This window comes from Mixophyes fleayi, chromosome 2 (genome assembly GCF_038048845.1).
Source record: "Mixophyes fleayi isolate aMixFle1 chromosome 2, aMixFle1.hap1, whole genome shotgun sequence".
Lineage (NCBI taxonomy): Eukaryota > Metazoa > Chordata > Amphibia > Anura > Limnodynastidae > Mixophyes > Mixophyes fleayi.
Window position 1 is genome coordinate 206876462 of NC_134403.1, and position 15420 is coordinate 206891881.

Consider the following 15420-nt stretch of genomic DNA (forward strand, 5'->3'; position numbering starts at 1 on the left):
TCCTCCAATGCCCTATCAGGAAGAACCCATGGTCCTTCCTACTCTGTTATCCTATACAAGACCTAGACACCCACTCCGCAAAACTTGCTTCGCATGTCCTGGCAGCCGCCAGATGTCTGATTGCTAAATTTTGGAAGCAAGCGAGTCCCCCCCGCATCTCTTCTCTTAGATCTTATATATGGTTCATTGCCAACATGGAAAAAATCACGTCGCTGCTGCGAGACAAAGAAGACAAATTTCATCAAATTTGGGCCCCCTGGCTTTATGCCTAAAACCCCCGCAGCTTTCTCTTCCTCCAAATAGTCTCTCCCTACACAACTCCAGATAACATCGACCCCCTTACTTCTTTAAAATACTCCCATACAGATCTGACAACGCTCCTTTTTGAAGGTGAACATGCTTTTTTTAAGTTTATCCTATGAGTCGACCATCTCCCCCCCCCTTACCTACCCTACACCTCCTTCAATGCCTATTCCCTTCCCCTCCCGCCCCTTACCCATTACCACTTTGTTATATTGCAATATATCTTGCTGTTTTGTGAGTGACATTGCTGGATATCTACTCTGATTTGCGATTATTTCAATCATTATGTGTGTTGTCCAAAGTCTATGTCATTCATACTTTATTATGCAATAAAAAAATTTGAGTTAAAAAAAAAAAAAATACACATTACTTTGGGATAGAGGGAACTTCCTCAGACTTGGAAAGTGATCTAACACTTCGTAATGTGTAGCTCAAGAACCAAAACGTATGATTTCTTTCCACTACAAATTAATCCATGTCTCTATCTGTCACTGGGACGGGGACTTGATCAAGCTAATCAGAGAAAACCACAATCTGAAAATGTTTTACATGCCAGCTCCTTTGGTATGTTTGTCTTGGAGACACAATTCAAAGTCTTTTCAATATGGTATAGATGCCCCATCGATTAATCAGAGTGTTCCTGGTATCATATTTGAAGGTGTTATTCGCCAGGCACCCCATTCTGTATTTGGTGGGAGTGCCCAGAGATCGCTTCATTATGGCTAAATGTCATCCTAATTTCTACAGACATTCTGGGCATCGGAGTGCTGGACGTGACAGATTAGTAGCTTCTCAACCTAACTAAAATATTCATATCTAAAAAATCTAGATATAAAAAAAACCATAAAAAAAAACCATTGCTAAAACATAATAGTGCTACTAAAGCAGTTCTGCCTACCTTATAGAAATCCCCTGACCATCCAACACTTACAGTTGGAGCTTAATATGGAACAATATGTGCATTTCACAAAATAACATGCAGAGCAGGGGCACATTTAAATTGCACATGCTTAAATTGTTGAAGGAGCTTTTTAAACATAAGTATGGTTCCATATGTTAGATTCCATAGCCATGCCTTCAAGTAATATCACTGCTGCCTAGTAATCAATGGTGGATCAAAATAAGAACAATTCAGGGAAAAGCCTGGAGCTGTTGATTTTTGAAATGTGTGTGGCATTGCCAACACAGGCAGACTTTGGTAGGATTGGTTGTGTCACCTAAAATGTTCGATTCAGAATGGTTGACAGATATGTTATGGTGCTACATTCTTCCCTAGTTGTGCAAGTAAGTTCTTGCAGGAACCTTTATGTTTAAAAGAGAGATACTCTGCAAGTGTAGGGAGACCCTTTTTATTTCATTACATGACCTGCCAAATCACAAGGGGCCTGATTCATTAAGGATCTTAACTTGAGAAACTTCTTATTTCAGTCTCCTGGACAAAACCATGTTACAATGCAAGGGGTGCAAATTAGGATTTTATTTTGCACATAAGTTAAATACTGACTGTTTTTTTTATGTAGCACACAAATATCAACTTTAAATTTCAGTGTATAAATAAGCTATCAAGTATTTGTGTGCTACATGAAAAAACAGTCAGTATTTAACTTTAATCCTAATTTGCACCCCTCACATTGTAACATGGTTTTGTCCAGGAGACTGAAATAAGAAGTTTCTCAAGTTAAGATCCTTTATGAATCAGACCCAAGATCTTGCAGTTACTGGTTTTATACTTCGTAACCTATTGGTGAACGTATATCGTGGGACAACAGGTTCTCTTTACAATATGTTCATGTTTATTGGTTCTTGCCAAAGGTCACTTTCTCTGTGAAACAATGAGGAAGAGTGTGTTTGATTAATCAGAAGAAAGGCATGTGAGTAGGAATGTACAAAAATATGACTGTAACGCATCATGGTAATGTGTGAAGAAGCTCTAGATCAGGCCTGGCCAACCTGTAGCTCTCCAGGTGTTGTGAAACTACAAACCCTATCATGATTTCCAAGTAGATAGCTAGCCGATAGCTGGAAAAGCATGCTGGAACTTGTAGTTTCACAACACCTGAAGAGCCACAGGTTGGCCAGGCCTGCTCTAGATTGTAACAGCCCCCCTCTACAGACATTTTCAAGTGATTAATTATATGTTCTGTCACTTAGGTAGTAGTGCAGCTTAGTATATTTATTATAAATAACACAGACACACCCATACAAACTGTGGACAATCAGGTCTGTCCTGCAAAAACAGTATAACTGTGGAAATAACATACTGCATATTTGCTCTTTAGCACTATAATGCACATTTTTATATCTGAATTTGCTTAACGCCTGAATGACCAGAGTTCAGTGTCCCCTCTGAGCTGAGGGATCTGAAAGTATAGTGAAAGTAACCCTTTTAACACTTTACTTTCCAGATTGCTGATCTTAGAGGTAATCTTGAGGAAAACATAATTTATTAGGGTATTTGAGTGAATTTTATATTGGCCACCACCCACCCACAACAGGTAAGGCATTTATTTGGTAGTGTTTTTAAATACTTTTTTTATCCCTTGGAGATGAAAGCTATATAAAAATAGTACAATAAAGCACACTTTTTAATTCATTTTTTTTTATTCAAATTTCCCACACAGGGCGACACTAGAAATGTATTCATTTCCACAGCAACTGTTTGTTTGCTGTAGCCATACCTAATAAGCAAACAGTTGCGTTTATTTATTAATTCTTTAATACGAGAGCTAATTCAAGTCTTCTTAGGCCCAGAGACTCTTTCCTGCAGGAGGCCCAGGTGATGCAGGGCATTCAGAACATGGTAGAACAACATACCTCCCAACTGTCCCGTTTTAGGCTGGACATTCCAGATTTGAGGGCTCTGTCCCGATCCGTGGGAAGGTTGGGGAGATTCTATCTGCTGCTGCTCTGCATGGCAGAACAGCGGTGAAGGGTGCCATGTGCATGGCAAAGAAGGGATTTGGAAGAGTGGGGAGGAAAGAATGAGGCAGCCTAGTGCTTCAAAAGCGCTACGCATGCCCCCAATGTGTGGCCATACCAGCCACTGTCGGAGCGACAAACATTGGGAGGTATGTAAGTACCGCATCCTGTATACACTGACTTTTACTGAATACTGTGCAGAAGGGATGAAGTCTCCCTGGAGTCCTAGGCAGCTCCAGGGGTTAAATTTATCAAGCTGCGGGTTTGAAAAAGTGGAAATGTTGCCTATAGCAACCAATCAGATTTTAGTTCTCATTTATTTATTACATTTTACAAACTGACAGCTAGAATCTGATTTGTTGCCATTGACAACATCTCCACTTTTTCAAGGCCGCAGCTTGATAAATTTACCTCCAGGTGTGCAGTGAGTCACGTTTATCCGCTAATACTACGCACTGTAAAAACATAGTACAATTTAAAAACACTTGTCAGTCACAATAAATAAATGTGGTGGGCAGTCATTGTTGAGTTACTCAATTAAATCACTGCTGTGATGAAAATAAGCATTGTACTTTTTTTGTGGTCTGTGGTATCATTAGTATATAAGCGTACTGAATATAATTTGTGTTTTGTTCTGTTTATAAATAATTATGTACGTTAAATAATTTTTAGTAACTAAGCATATCTTGTTTAACATAATTATGGTATTATCCTTATGGTTCTTGTTACCATTTGTGTCCAACATAGTGAAAATATCAAAGCTACTTACCTCACAGTAAGTGGAACATGTAGCATTTGCAGCATTTTGATAAACTGATTCATTTTTATAACAGTTTTCACCCATGCAGGCAAAAGATTGACAGTTTATATCCTGTGGGAAAATTGACAGATGAGGCTTGTGTGCAAATTAAGGATAAATAAATCTGTGTGACAAGAGAGCAAACACATATAATATACATTTAATAAATCAGCAATGAGGACAATAATAATTTATTGCATTTAAGTTTTATAGCAACAGTATGTTCAATTTATCATTACTTTGAGCCATCACTCCAATAGTTTTATGGAAGCATTTGATCAATTCAGTCTGTTTTTAACTTGCATGTTATTATTGTTTCAGATATACAAACTTTGTAAATAGAATATTTCTAAACATAATAAATAACATGATATTTAAAATACATCCTATATAAAAGAGTAAATCATACATACATACAATTATACAAATATATCTGTCTATTATATGAGAAGTCAGGTTACAGACAGTACATATAACAAACACCATCTGCGGGTCCCTTGGAGTTGGAATACTACTCCATCCCCACTGTTTTTATATTCTCATATACACTATATGGACAGAAGTATTCGGACGCTTGACCATTACACCAACAGGGACTGTAATGACATTGTATTCAAATACATATACTTTAATACAATTGGTCCCCCTTTTGCAGTGATAACATCAAAAGGGGGACCAAGAAGAACACTCTTCTTGGAAGGCTTTCCACAAGATGTTGGAGTCAGAGACGGAACTAGCAAGCTGTGCGTCCGGGAGCAGGGAAGCTGGGAGGAGGGAATCGGGGCCAACAACTAGCTAGTTCCCCCTGCAGTGGGCCCCATTATCTCCATGGGCCCCGATGTACCACACCTGCGGCACTAATGGTAGTTCCGCCACTGGTTGGAGTGTTTCTGTGGAAATTTGTGCCCATTCATTCTGTAGAGCATTTATGAGGTCAGTGTAACGGATTACTGGATACACTACTAACCTTGATTAGCGCTGGCTTACCTGAGGCGCGGAGTCTAACGATCTCCCCGGTATTCACCAAGAACCGCCGCAAGGCGGGATGGGCTTTGCTGCCAGGAGTCGCAGGTCGCGGTCCTCAGGTTTGCCTCAAGATGTAGTACAGCGGAATAGGAGCAGGATGAGAATAGTCGGACAGGCCGGGTTGGTACACAGGTAGGCAATGCAGACAGATACGGGAGACAATCTCGGAGTCAATCAAGCCGGGTCGGTACACGGGTCACCAGAACAGATGCGAAGTCAGCTAGCCGGGTCGGTACACAGAGATGGCAGATAAACGTATAGAGAAAGGAGCGTCAGACAATCCGGGTCAGGAGCACAGGCAATCAGGAAGGTCAGCAAGCCGGGTCGGTACACAGGGGTAACAGTCCAGAAGGGTTAGCAAGCCGGGTCGGTACACAGGAGATCAATACACACAAGGAGCTGAAACCAGGAGGACACAGGAATCAGGAGCCAGGAACAGGTAAGTTGCTCTGACACTTTTAGAGTGTCAGAGCGCTGTTTAAATAGGAAGTCCAGATTTGAATTCCCCGCCCAGGTCTGGCGGTCATGTGACCGCCGAACCCGGAAGTGCGGCTTCCAGGTCCGACGGAGCGGCAGGGGAGCGAGGAAAGGCAAGTATCGTTACAGTACCCCCTACCTTAAAGGTGGACTCCGGACACCTACACTGGTTTACAGGGAAATTTCTTATGAAAAAGTTTGAGTAGACGGGGGGCATGAAGGTCAGCCGCTCTTACCAAGGAGCGTTCCTCAGGGCCATATCCTTTCCAGTCTACCAAGAACTGTACGGAACCTCTGACTTTACGAGAGTCTAGGATTTGTTTCACCTCATATTCACCCTGATTCTGAATAATAACAGGAGGAAGAACTCTGGAAGGAGTGGAAAATTCGTTATTACTGGTTTCAGCAAGGAAGCATGAAAAACATCTGGAATACGAAGAGAACGTGGTAATTTTAGTCTGAAGGCTACTGGATTTATGATCTCGGAGATGGAAAAAGGACCAATGAACCTGGGAGCAAACTTCTTGCTGGGAACCTTTAAACGAATGTTCTGTGTAGACAGCCATACTTTGTCCCCGATGGAGAAATTAGGACCAGCTCTTCTCCTTTTATCGTAGGCCTGTTTAGAGCGAGTGATGGCCTTTCTAAGGCTTAATTTGGTTTGTTCCCAGATGTGGGAAAACTTGCGAAATAATATGTCCACTGCTGGAACCTCGGTAGAAGAAATCTGGGAAAAGGTGGGTAATCTGGGATGACAGCCATAGAGAACAAAAAAAGGAGAGTTGGAAATAGCCTTGTGGAAATGGTTATTATGGGCAAACTCAGCCCATGGAAGGAGATCCACCCAGTTGTCGTGATTGGCAGAGATGAATATTCTTAGGAATTTCTCCAGCTCCTGGTTAGTTCTCTCTGTGAGACCGTTAGACTGGGGATGATATGCGGAGGAAAAATCGAGTTTGATTCCAGACTTGTAACAAAAGGATCTCCAAAACTTGGATATAAACTGAGAACCACGGGCAGAGACAATGTGATGAGGACAACCATGAAGACGGAATATCTCCTTAATAAAAATATCGGCCAAAGAGGAGAAAGAAGGAAGACCTTTCAGAGGAATAAAATGAGCGGTTTTGGAAAAACGATCTGTGACCACTAGGATTACTGTACAAGACTTGGAGGAAGGTAGGTCCGTAATGAAATCCATGGAGATTTGTGACCACGGGTATTCGGGAACTGGCAGTGGAAGCAAATGGCCATAAGGTCTCCTCCTAGGAGTTTTGTGTTGGGCACATAAGGAACAAGAAGACACGAACCTCCATACATCCTCTTGTAAGGAAGGCCACCAGTAGTTGCGAGATAGCAACGCCAAAGTCTTGCGAATGCCAGCGTGACCCGAGAAGAGGGAATGATGAGCCCATCGTAACAGTTTGATGCGGAGAGGAGCAGAAATGAAGGTCTTGTCTGGAGGACAGCTTCTCTTGAGATGTGTTGCTGCCAAAATTCGGCTAGGGTCCAGAATAAATTTATTCTCCTCCAATGGTTCCGAGTCAGCAGGATCAAATGAGCGGGAGAGAGCATCCGCCTTAATATTCTTAGATCCAGAACGGAAAGAGATGTTGAAATCGAATCGGGAGAAGAATAAGGACCATCTTGCCTGCCGAGGATTTAGACAGCGAGCAGTATGCAAATATAGCAAGTACTTGTGATCGGTGTATATAGTAATGGGAAACTGAGCACCTTCTAGGAGATGTCTCCATTCAAAAAGAGCCAATTTAATGGCCAGGAGCTCATTGTCCCCAATGCCGTAGTTCCTCTCAGCAGGTAGGAGGCAACGGAAAAAGAAACCACATGGACGTAGTTTACCCATAGAATCTCGTTGAGAGAGAACTGCTCCTGTACCTATGGAGGATGCGTCCACCTCCAGAATGAAAGGACGGGAACAGTCAGGTTGTTGGAGAATGGGAGCCGAGGAAAAGAGAGATTTTAAGGTAGCAAAGGCCTGAGTAGCTTCCACAGACCATACTTTGGCATTCGCAGACTTCCGGGTCAGGGCGGTGATAGGAGCCACAAGAGTAAAGTATACTTTAATAAACTGGCGGTAATAATTGGAAAAGCCTAGGAACCGTTGTGTAGCCTTCAGACCAGAGGGTTGAGGCCAATCTAGGATGGCCTTTAACTTGGTGGGGTCCATTTGCAATCCTGTGCCAGAAATGATGTAACCTAAGAAAGGAACCTTTGTTCAAAGGTACATTTTTCTAGTTTGCAGTGTAAATGGTTTTCCCTGATCCGAGACAGGACTTCCAGGACATGTTTGCGATGCGATACTAAATCTTGGGAGAAGATGAGGATATCATCTAGGTAGATGACCACAAACTTATACAACAGGTCTTGAAAGAGTTCATTCATAAAACCTTGAAACACAGCATGAGCATTGCACAACCCAAAGGGCATGACTAAATATTCAAAGTGACCGTCCCGGGTATTGAAGGCAGTCTTCCACTCATCCCCCTCCTTAATACGCACCAGGTTATAGGCTCCTCTGAGGTCCAATTTCGAGAAGATGGTAGCCCCCTTAATTCTATCAAACAATTCGGAGATTAATGGTAAGGGGTACCGATTCTTTACGGTGATGGCATTTAGACCTCGGTAGTCGATACAAGGGCGGAGGCCCCCGTCTTTCTTTTTCACAAAAAAGAAGCCTGCCCCAGCAGGGGAAGAAGATTTTCGGATGAAGCCCTTTCTCAGAGTATCGTGGACATAGTCCTCCATAGCCTTGGACTCGGGTATGGAGAGGGGGTACACTCGGCCTCGAGGTACTGGTTTACCAGGAATCAAGTCGATGCTACAATCCCAAATTCTATGTGGAGGGAGTTTTGTAGCTTCTTGTTCACAAAAGACATCGGCAAAGATTTTATAGGGCTCAGGAAGAAGGGCCAAGGGTAATCTCTTGTGGCATTTGGAATCTCCTCGAGGAACCACCTTAGAAAGGCAATGAGAAAAACAATGTTGTCCCCAAGATAAGATATGACCAGATTGCCAGTCAATATTCGGGAAATGGAGACGAAGCCACGGTAGTCCAAGGATGACTGGATTGGTAGATTTGTGAATCACAAAGAAGGAGATACTCTCCTGGTGGAGTGCTCCAATCTGAAGAAGAAGAGGAGTGGTGCGTACAAGGATGGATCCCTCAGGAATTCTTCCCCCATCGATGGCTAAAAGGGATATAGGTTGTTCCAATGCTTGCGTGGAAATGGAGAATTGCCTTACCAAGGCGGCAGAAATGAAGTTCCCTGCAGCTTCGGAGTCTAGGAGGGCTGACTGAGAAAAGGTATGATGTCCAGACTGTAAGTAAATAGGGATGGTAAGACAATCATTATTATAAAGGATTGAGGGAGATTGAGAAAGGAGGCCCAACGATACTGCCCCCGAACACGTCAGGCCTTGTCGTTTACCGGACATTTTGGAACAAGAGTTCAGAAGGTGACCGCTCTCTCCACAATATAAACATAACTTATTACGAAATCATCCTCTCTCTCTCCTTGGCCGATAGGCGGGTCCTTCCCAATTGCATCGGTTCCTCAGGCGGAAAAACAGGTGTTTGAAAGTTAGGAGCTAAACGGATCATACTGCGTCGAGACTGTTCTCTCTCAGAATTCCGCTCCTTGAAACGTAGGTCAATCTTAACGCAGAGAGAGATGAGATCATCCAAAGATGCAGGGAGTTCTTGAGACACCAGCTCGTCTTTGATCCGATCCGAAAGACCCTGGCAGAATGTAGCCACAAGAGCCTCATCGTTCCACCGGAGTTCTGAGGCCATGGTTCTGAAGTGTACAGCATACTGACCCACGGACTGGTTTCCATGGCGAAGACGCAACAACCCAGCAGCGGCATTGGAGACCCTTCCTGGCTCGTCAAAAACCTTTCTAAAAGAGGACAAGAAGGTGGAGAAATTATGCAGGATAGGATCATTCCGCTCCCATAACGGGGATGCCCATGCCAAAGCTTGACCAGAGAGCAGCGATATCACATAGGCCGTTTTAGCCTTCTCAGAAGGGAAATTCCCTGGCAACAGTTCAAATTGAATGGAGCATTGGTTCAGGAATCCTCTGCAAAGTTTAGGGTCTCCATCAGATTTAGGCGGATTAGGTATCCGCAACTGGGAGGACGAAGCTGCTGCTGCAGACGGGGGGTCCGGAGCCGCAATCACTGGTGCAGGAGGTCCAGTGGCCACTAAGGTGTTCTGAACAACGTCCAGCCGAGTGGATAAACTCTGAAGGAATTTCAAAAGTTGCTCTTGGTTTGCCTCCTGTTTGTCCATTCTTCCACTAAATGCTCCAGTAGATCTTTAGCCGCTGGATCAATGTCAAGAGCAAACTGTAACGGATTACTGGATACACTACTAACCTTGATTAGCGCTGGCTTACCTGAGGCGCGGAGTCTAACGATCTCCCCGGTATTCACCAAGAACCGCCGCAAGGCGGGATGGGCTTTGCTGACAGAAGTAGCAGGTCGCGGTCCTCAGGTTTGCCTCAAGATGTAGTACAGCGGAATAGGAGCAGGATGAGAATAGTCGGACAGGCCGGGTTGGTACACAGGTAGGCAATGCAGACAGACACGGGAGACAATCTCTGAGTCAATCAAGCCGGGTCGGTACACGGGTCACCAGAACAGATGCGAAGTCAGCTAGCCGGGTCGGTACACAGAGATGGCAGATAAACGTATAGAGGAAGGAGCGTCAGACAATCCGGGTCAGGAGCACAGGCAATCAGGAAGGTCAGCAAGCCGGGTCGGTACACAGGAGATCAATACACACAAGGAGCTGAAACCAGGAGGACACAGGAATCAGGAGCCAGGAACAGGTAAGTTGCTCTGACACTTTTAGAGTGTCAGAGCGCTGTTTAAATAGGAAGTCCAGATTTGAATTCCCCGTCCAGGTCTGGCGGTCATGAGACCGCCGAACCCGGAAGTGTGGCTTCCGGGTCCGATGGAGCGGCGGGGGAGCAAGGAAAGGTAAGTATCATTACAGTCAGGCACTGATGTTTGATGAGAAGGCCTGGCTTGCAATCTCCGTTCCAGTTCATCCCAAAGGTGTTTGATGGGGTTGAGGTCAGGGCTCTGTGTGGATCAGTCAAGTTCTTCCACACCGAACTCATCAAACCATGTCATTGTAGTCCAAGCTTTGTGCACTGAGGCACAGTTATGTTGAAATAGAAATGGGCCTTCCCCAAACTGTTGCCATAAAGTTGAAAGCATAGCATTGTCCAAAATTACTTGGTATGCTGTAGCATTAAGAGTGCCCTACACTGGAGATAAGGGGCCTAGCCCAAGCAATGAAAAACACAGTTGGCATAATGCAGTCAGGCAGGTAACGTTCTCCTGGCATCCGCCAAACCCAGACTCACCCATCTGACTGCCAAACAGAGAAGCATGATTTGTCACTCCACAGAACACGTTTCCACTGCTCCACAGACCAGTGTTGGTGTGCTTTACACCACTCCATCCGACGCTTGGCATTGGTCTTGGTGATGTGAGGCTTACATGTAGCTGCTCGGCCATGAAAACCCATTACAGTAAGCTCCCTCCGCACAGTTTTTGTGCTTACATTAATGCCAGTGTAAGTTCTGAACTCTTCAGCTATGGAATCAGCAGAGCATTAGCGACTTTTACGCACCGTGCGCCTTAGCAGTAGTTGACCCCGCTCTGTGATTTTACGTGGTCTTCTGCTTCGGGGCTGAGTTGCTGTTGTTCCTAAATGCTTCCATTTTTTAATAATATCACTTACAGTTGACAGTGGAATATCCAGCAGGGGTGAAATTACATGATCCATCTTATTGCAAAGCCCCCTATCACAGTACCACACTTGAAGTCACAGAGCTCTTCAGAATGACCCATTTTTTATCACAAATGTTTGCAAAAGGATACTGCATAGCTAGGTGCTTGATTTTATATACCTCTGACAACGGGTCTGATTGAAACACCTCAATTCAATAATTAACAGGTGTGGCCAAATACTTTTGTTCATATAGTTTACATATCCTGAAAATAATTTGTTTTTCTCTGTCGACAATAACATTTATTAAATAAATGCTTGTGTCCTCAAATGAAAGGTATTTTACTTTACATTTACTTATTTTTGTGTGCTGTAATATATTTAAAAAACATGTATTGCTGCATTTTAGCAACATTGTTTTCTTTTGTTTGCAAAAAATTTATAGTAGAGTTCAGTAGTTTTGTTGTTGTTCTCTACTTGGTTCCACAAGTTCAATGCTCTCACATAGGTCCTCCATCTTTAAATAAAGTTTAATTGTGAACTGCAACCTTATAAACAGTAAAAACGGCATCTCATTATTATAAAATTTGTGCAAAATATTATAGTTTTCTTCTCATTCTTGAACGGGGAACTTTATTTTGCACTCATTACTCCAGTCCATTTGACAATTACTAATCCCTAAAGCACTGGAATCTGACAACAGCACCTTAGTATAGTCTGGCCCCACTGAGAATCTCACCCCATGAAGAGCACTTAACTTGTGAAGAGGCAGAATTAGCTCTTACAACAACACTCACCTAAGTAATAATTATCTTCTCTGACACTATCCTTCAGCTTGTCTCTGGGACAGATACAAAAAATAATCTCTATAATGCCACATAAAAAAATTGTGTATTTACACCCGTATGCTGCAGCAGAGGCATTTCAGGACACTTTCAGTTCTGCACCAGTCGCATACATGCCTGGTTTGCTCCAGGTGTACCTATAGCCAAATACATTTACCAGGTCATAAGCACATTTATAACATTTGTTGTGATAGCGAAAAACACTATCACTATTAGGTTTGATTTAAATTAAAAAACCTCTATAATAAAGCAAGTTTAATCTTTCGTCTCATGTTTGAAAGTAACAAAAAATTAATTCTTAAATCAGCATTAATATCATGTATCTGTACCAGTGCGGGTCTGCCTCTGTACGCAATTACGCGATCATGCCCTAAGTGTACTCGATCTGCATTTGCATGTCTAACTCCCCAGTTCCATCTCTTCAAGTTGAGGAGTTGCAAGTACCAAATCTGCATACGGATGTAAGCATACGCTTTTATTGGTGGGCACAGGCAGTACAAATTTGATAAGCAAAAGGGCATATGCCCAACTCTTCACAAGCCCCTGTGTGCCCATACGTGCAGTGGCTTTTCTCACCTAATCTTTTGGCACTCATGTTGGTCCTAACACAAAGTATATCTTCTCTATAGCAAGCAAATGCATTCGGTACCCCTTGGCTCACCGATATATAGGGTGCCCTAATGATAGCAGACTCATTGAAGTAGCACTCAGCTAATAAGCTTCAAACAGTGGTTTATATTTAGAGTAAGTATAGAGTAAATATAATTATATTATATTTATAGCATTCTTAGATTGTAAGTTAATTTGGCTTAGAGAAATCTTAACCTTCTATTTCATGTCACTGTATGTGTGACAGAAGTACTGGGGAAGTTGTTAATTGGAGATACATATGCCCCAGGTTTCTGTTGTATGTGTTTTAAAACCCCAGGGAGAGTGTGTGTTTTGAAAGAAGCTTTTCAAATAGGGGTCTGGCTTCAGTAAGTCAGTGTAAGTGTCCTTGTGTTTATGAATGGAGAGAGAAGGGGGGCTCCATTCATTAGGCCCATTTCGGGTCCTCCAACATTTTGAACCCTCAGGCACTCCCATGCTTAGCGATCTCTGACCCATCCCAGTGTCCCCGGAGACTTTGGAAACTTTTATGAACCTCTCAAAACCTTGTTTCCGTAAGACCTATTACCATAGACAGCAATACTCTAAACTGAGTTTACCACCTCTCTAAATGTCCCACTGACAAAAAATATTACCCCAATCTGAATTTTCCAATTTGTTTTTTTTAAAAAAAAGAAGTGAACCCAAGGATTCCAGTCACTGATAATATACCCCACTCCTGGGCTCTCCGTCACTGTTTGAATCCATCAAAGATCCTTTACCACCCAAATTTGGCTGTTCACCCTCAGATTTACTGCAATTGCTGAAAACTACTATTATATCATAAATGAGGGTTCTTATCAAGATTTCAGATTTGAATCTTTGCAGTGTCCCTGGATAAAAAAACAGATGACATATGCAGATAGCAGAAACCTGTAGAATTCACTGATTTGACTCAGATCAGACTTAGATCGGAAATTAAGTTACTCAAGGAGTACTAGGAGAGAATCGATTTATTTTGCATAATAAATATTCCAAATTTAGTCACCCAAAAGGCCGTCTATAAATATTTAGATAGTCTCTTTCAGCAAGTGATGCCTTATACTTCAAAAGAAGAACTCTTTGATATTCTGACATACTTGCTGGATGCCCAGAAGTCTCCCGACACCCACTGTCCTATACCAAGTGAACCACTTTGTTTACATTCAGCTGCTGGCCTATGTCCTCCACTACATTTGTCATTATCTGTGCCCTAGTGATTTCCCTGGGACAGTCCCTAGTTTTACAGTCTCTGAGTTGAAGTTTGTCTTCTACAGGGACATCATGCATTAACTCTTTTTAAATATTTGCCATAGACCTCAAATTCTATCACTAAATGCAAATGGCCTCTGGTCCCTCCGGAAATTATTCCTTATAAAGCGTCATATCCTTTATGACACTTGGCAAGATTTGAATTCTACCATCACCTACTACTCAGCCCTACACAATCTTTATACATGTATAAACTAGAGATGCTCGGGCTCGGTTTTCAGAAAACTGAACCCGGCTCGGTAGTTTCACACATCCTTGGATCTGAATCGAGGCAAAACATTATTGTTGTGTTGTCGGATCTCGTGGGTTTTGGGTTCCATAAGTACCTCCCTCCCTAGGAGATCCAGCACCATTGTTCACACGGAAACAGAGGTAGCAGTGTTCTTTTTACTCCCCATGATGTGAATGAGTTCTCTGTACAGCGTTGCGGAATTAGTGGCGCTATATAAATAAATGATGATGATGATTCTCCAGTGCCATTGCTCATACAGAAACAGTAGGGGTAACAGTGTTCTTGTCACTTGACAAAAATTGACTGCAAATGACTGGAAATTAAAGGCGGTTTTGCCAAAACCAAAACACAAAGTTAATCCAGATCCAAAACCAAAACACAGGGGTTAGTGAACATCTCTAGTACAAACATGATTTTAGTAGACCATTTATCTACCCAGCAGAAGCTCTCTGTCATGTCATTGTTTGATAAAGCCACAGTATTGCTTATCCTTGACTCCTTCTCAATGCCTTTGTCATGTATCCACTGGAGTTACTCCTACTGAAAAAAGATTATAAACAGGAAAATAGCTCAAGCTATTTTAGAGACTTTCATAACCTTCCATAAATATAGAACTCACCCAACATTCGACAGTCAATAATCTGGAAAGTCCACAAGGTGACCATACGTGGTGTCCGTATAGGCTTGGCATTAGCACAAAAGTAAGCCATGAAACACTGTGTACTATAGCTGGAATCCCAGCTTTCTGTCCTTAAATCTAAACATCAGCATTTTCTGAAAAACAATTCATATTCATGCTCACAAGGGCCAGTATAATCAATATTTATATAAATATTCAGTTAAAACACTCCAATGCCTCCATAAAAAATACTACAAAAAAGCGACAAAGCAGGCTCCATCCTGGCACACAAAGCTAAGCACACATGGAACCACATATTCTCCATAGCATACAACTGACAACCTCCTCTTTGACAAGAAGAAATTTGTCGACCAGTTTTAGGAGTACTACTCTTGCCCACATATGCCCAAAACATCTGTCTCAATATTTTTTTACATTGTGCTTATGTAACCTACCCCTCTTGATTCAATCTTAAGCCCTATTGCTCAACAAAGAGATGATGATTAAATAAGTCACTCATATAATTAAAATGCT

The 15420-nt window shown here is 42.5% G+C and overlaps 1 protein-coding gene and 1 long non-coding RNA gene across 7 annotated transcripts in view; one reads left to right on the top strand and one right to left on the bottom strand.

Annotated features, from left to right (window-relative positions):
* The window catches only part of LOC142138610 (uncharacterized), a 63656-nt gene that overhangs the window by 33912 nt on the left and 14324 nt on the right, over positions 1–15420 (top strand). The window lies entirely within an intron of this gene.
* The window catches only part of LOC142138609 (uncharacterized), a 115945-nt gene that overhangs the window by 22412 nt on the left and 78113 nt on the right, over positions 1–15420 (bottom strand). For all 6 annotated transcript variants that reach the window (XR_012688061.1, XM_075195410.1, XM_075195408.1 and 3 more), the window contains one exon: positions 3992–4093. Coding sequence is in view for 5 of the 6 variants with exons in the window: in XM_075195410.1 (XP_075051511.1) it covers positions 3992–4093 (102 nt within the window). In the remaining variant the exon portion in view is untranslated. The remainder of the gene's footprint in view (positions 1–3991; positions 4094–15420) is intronic.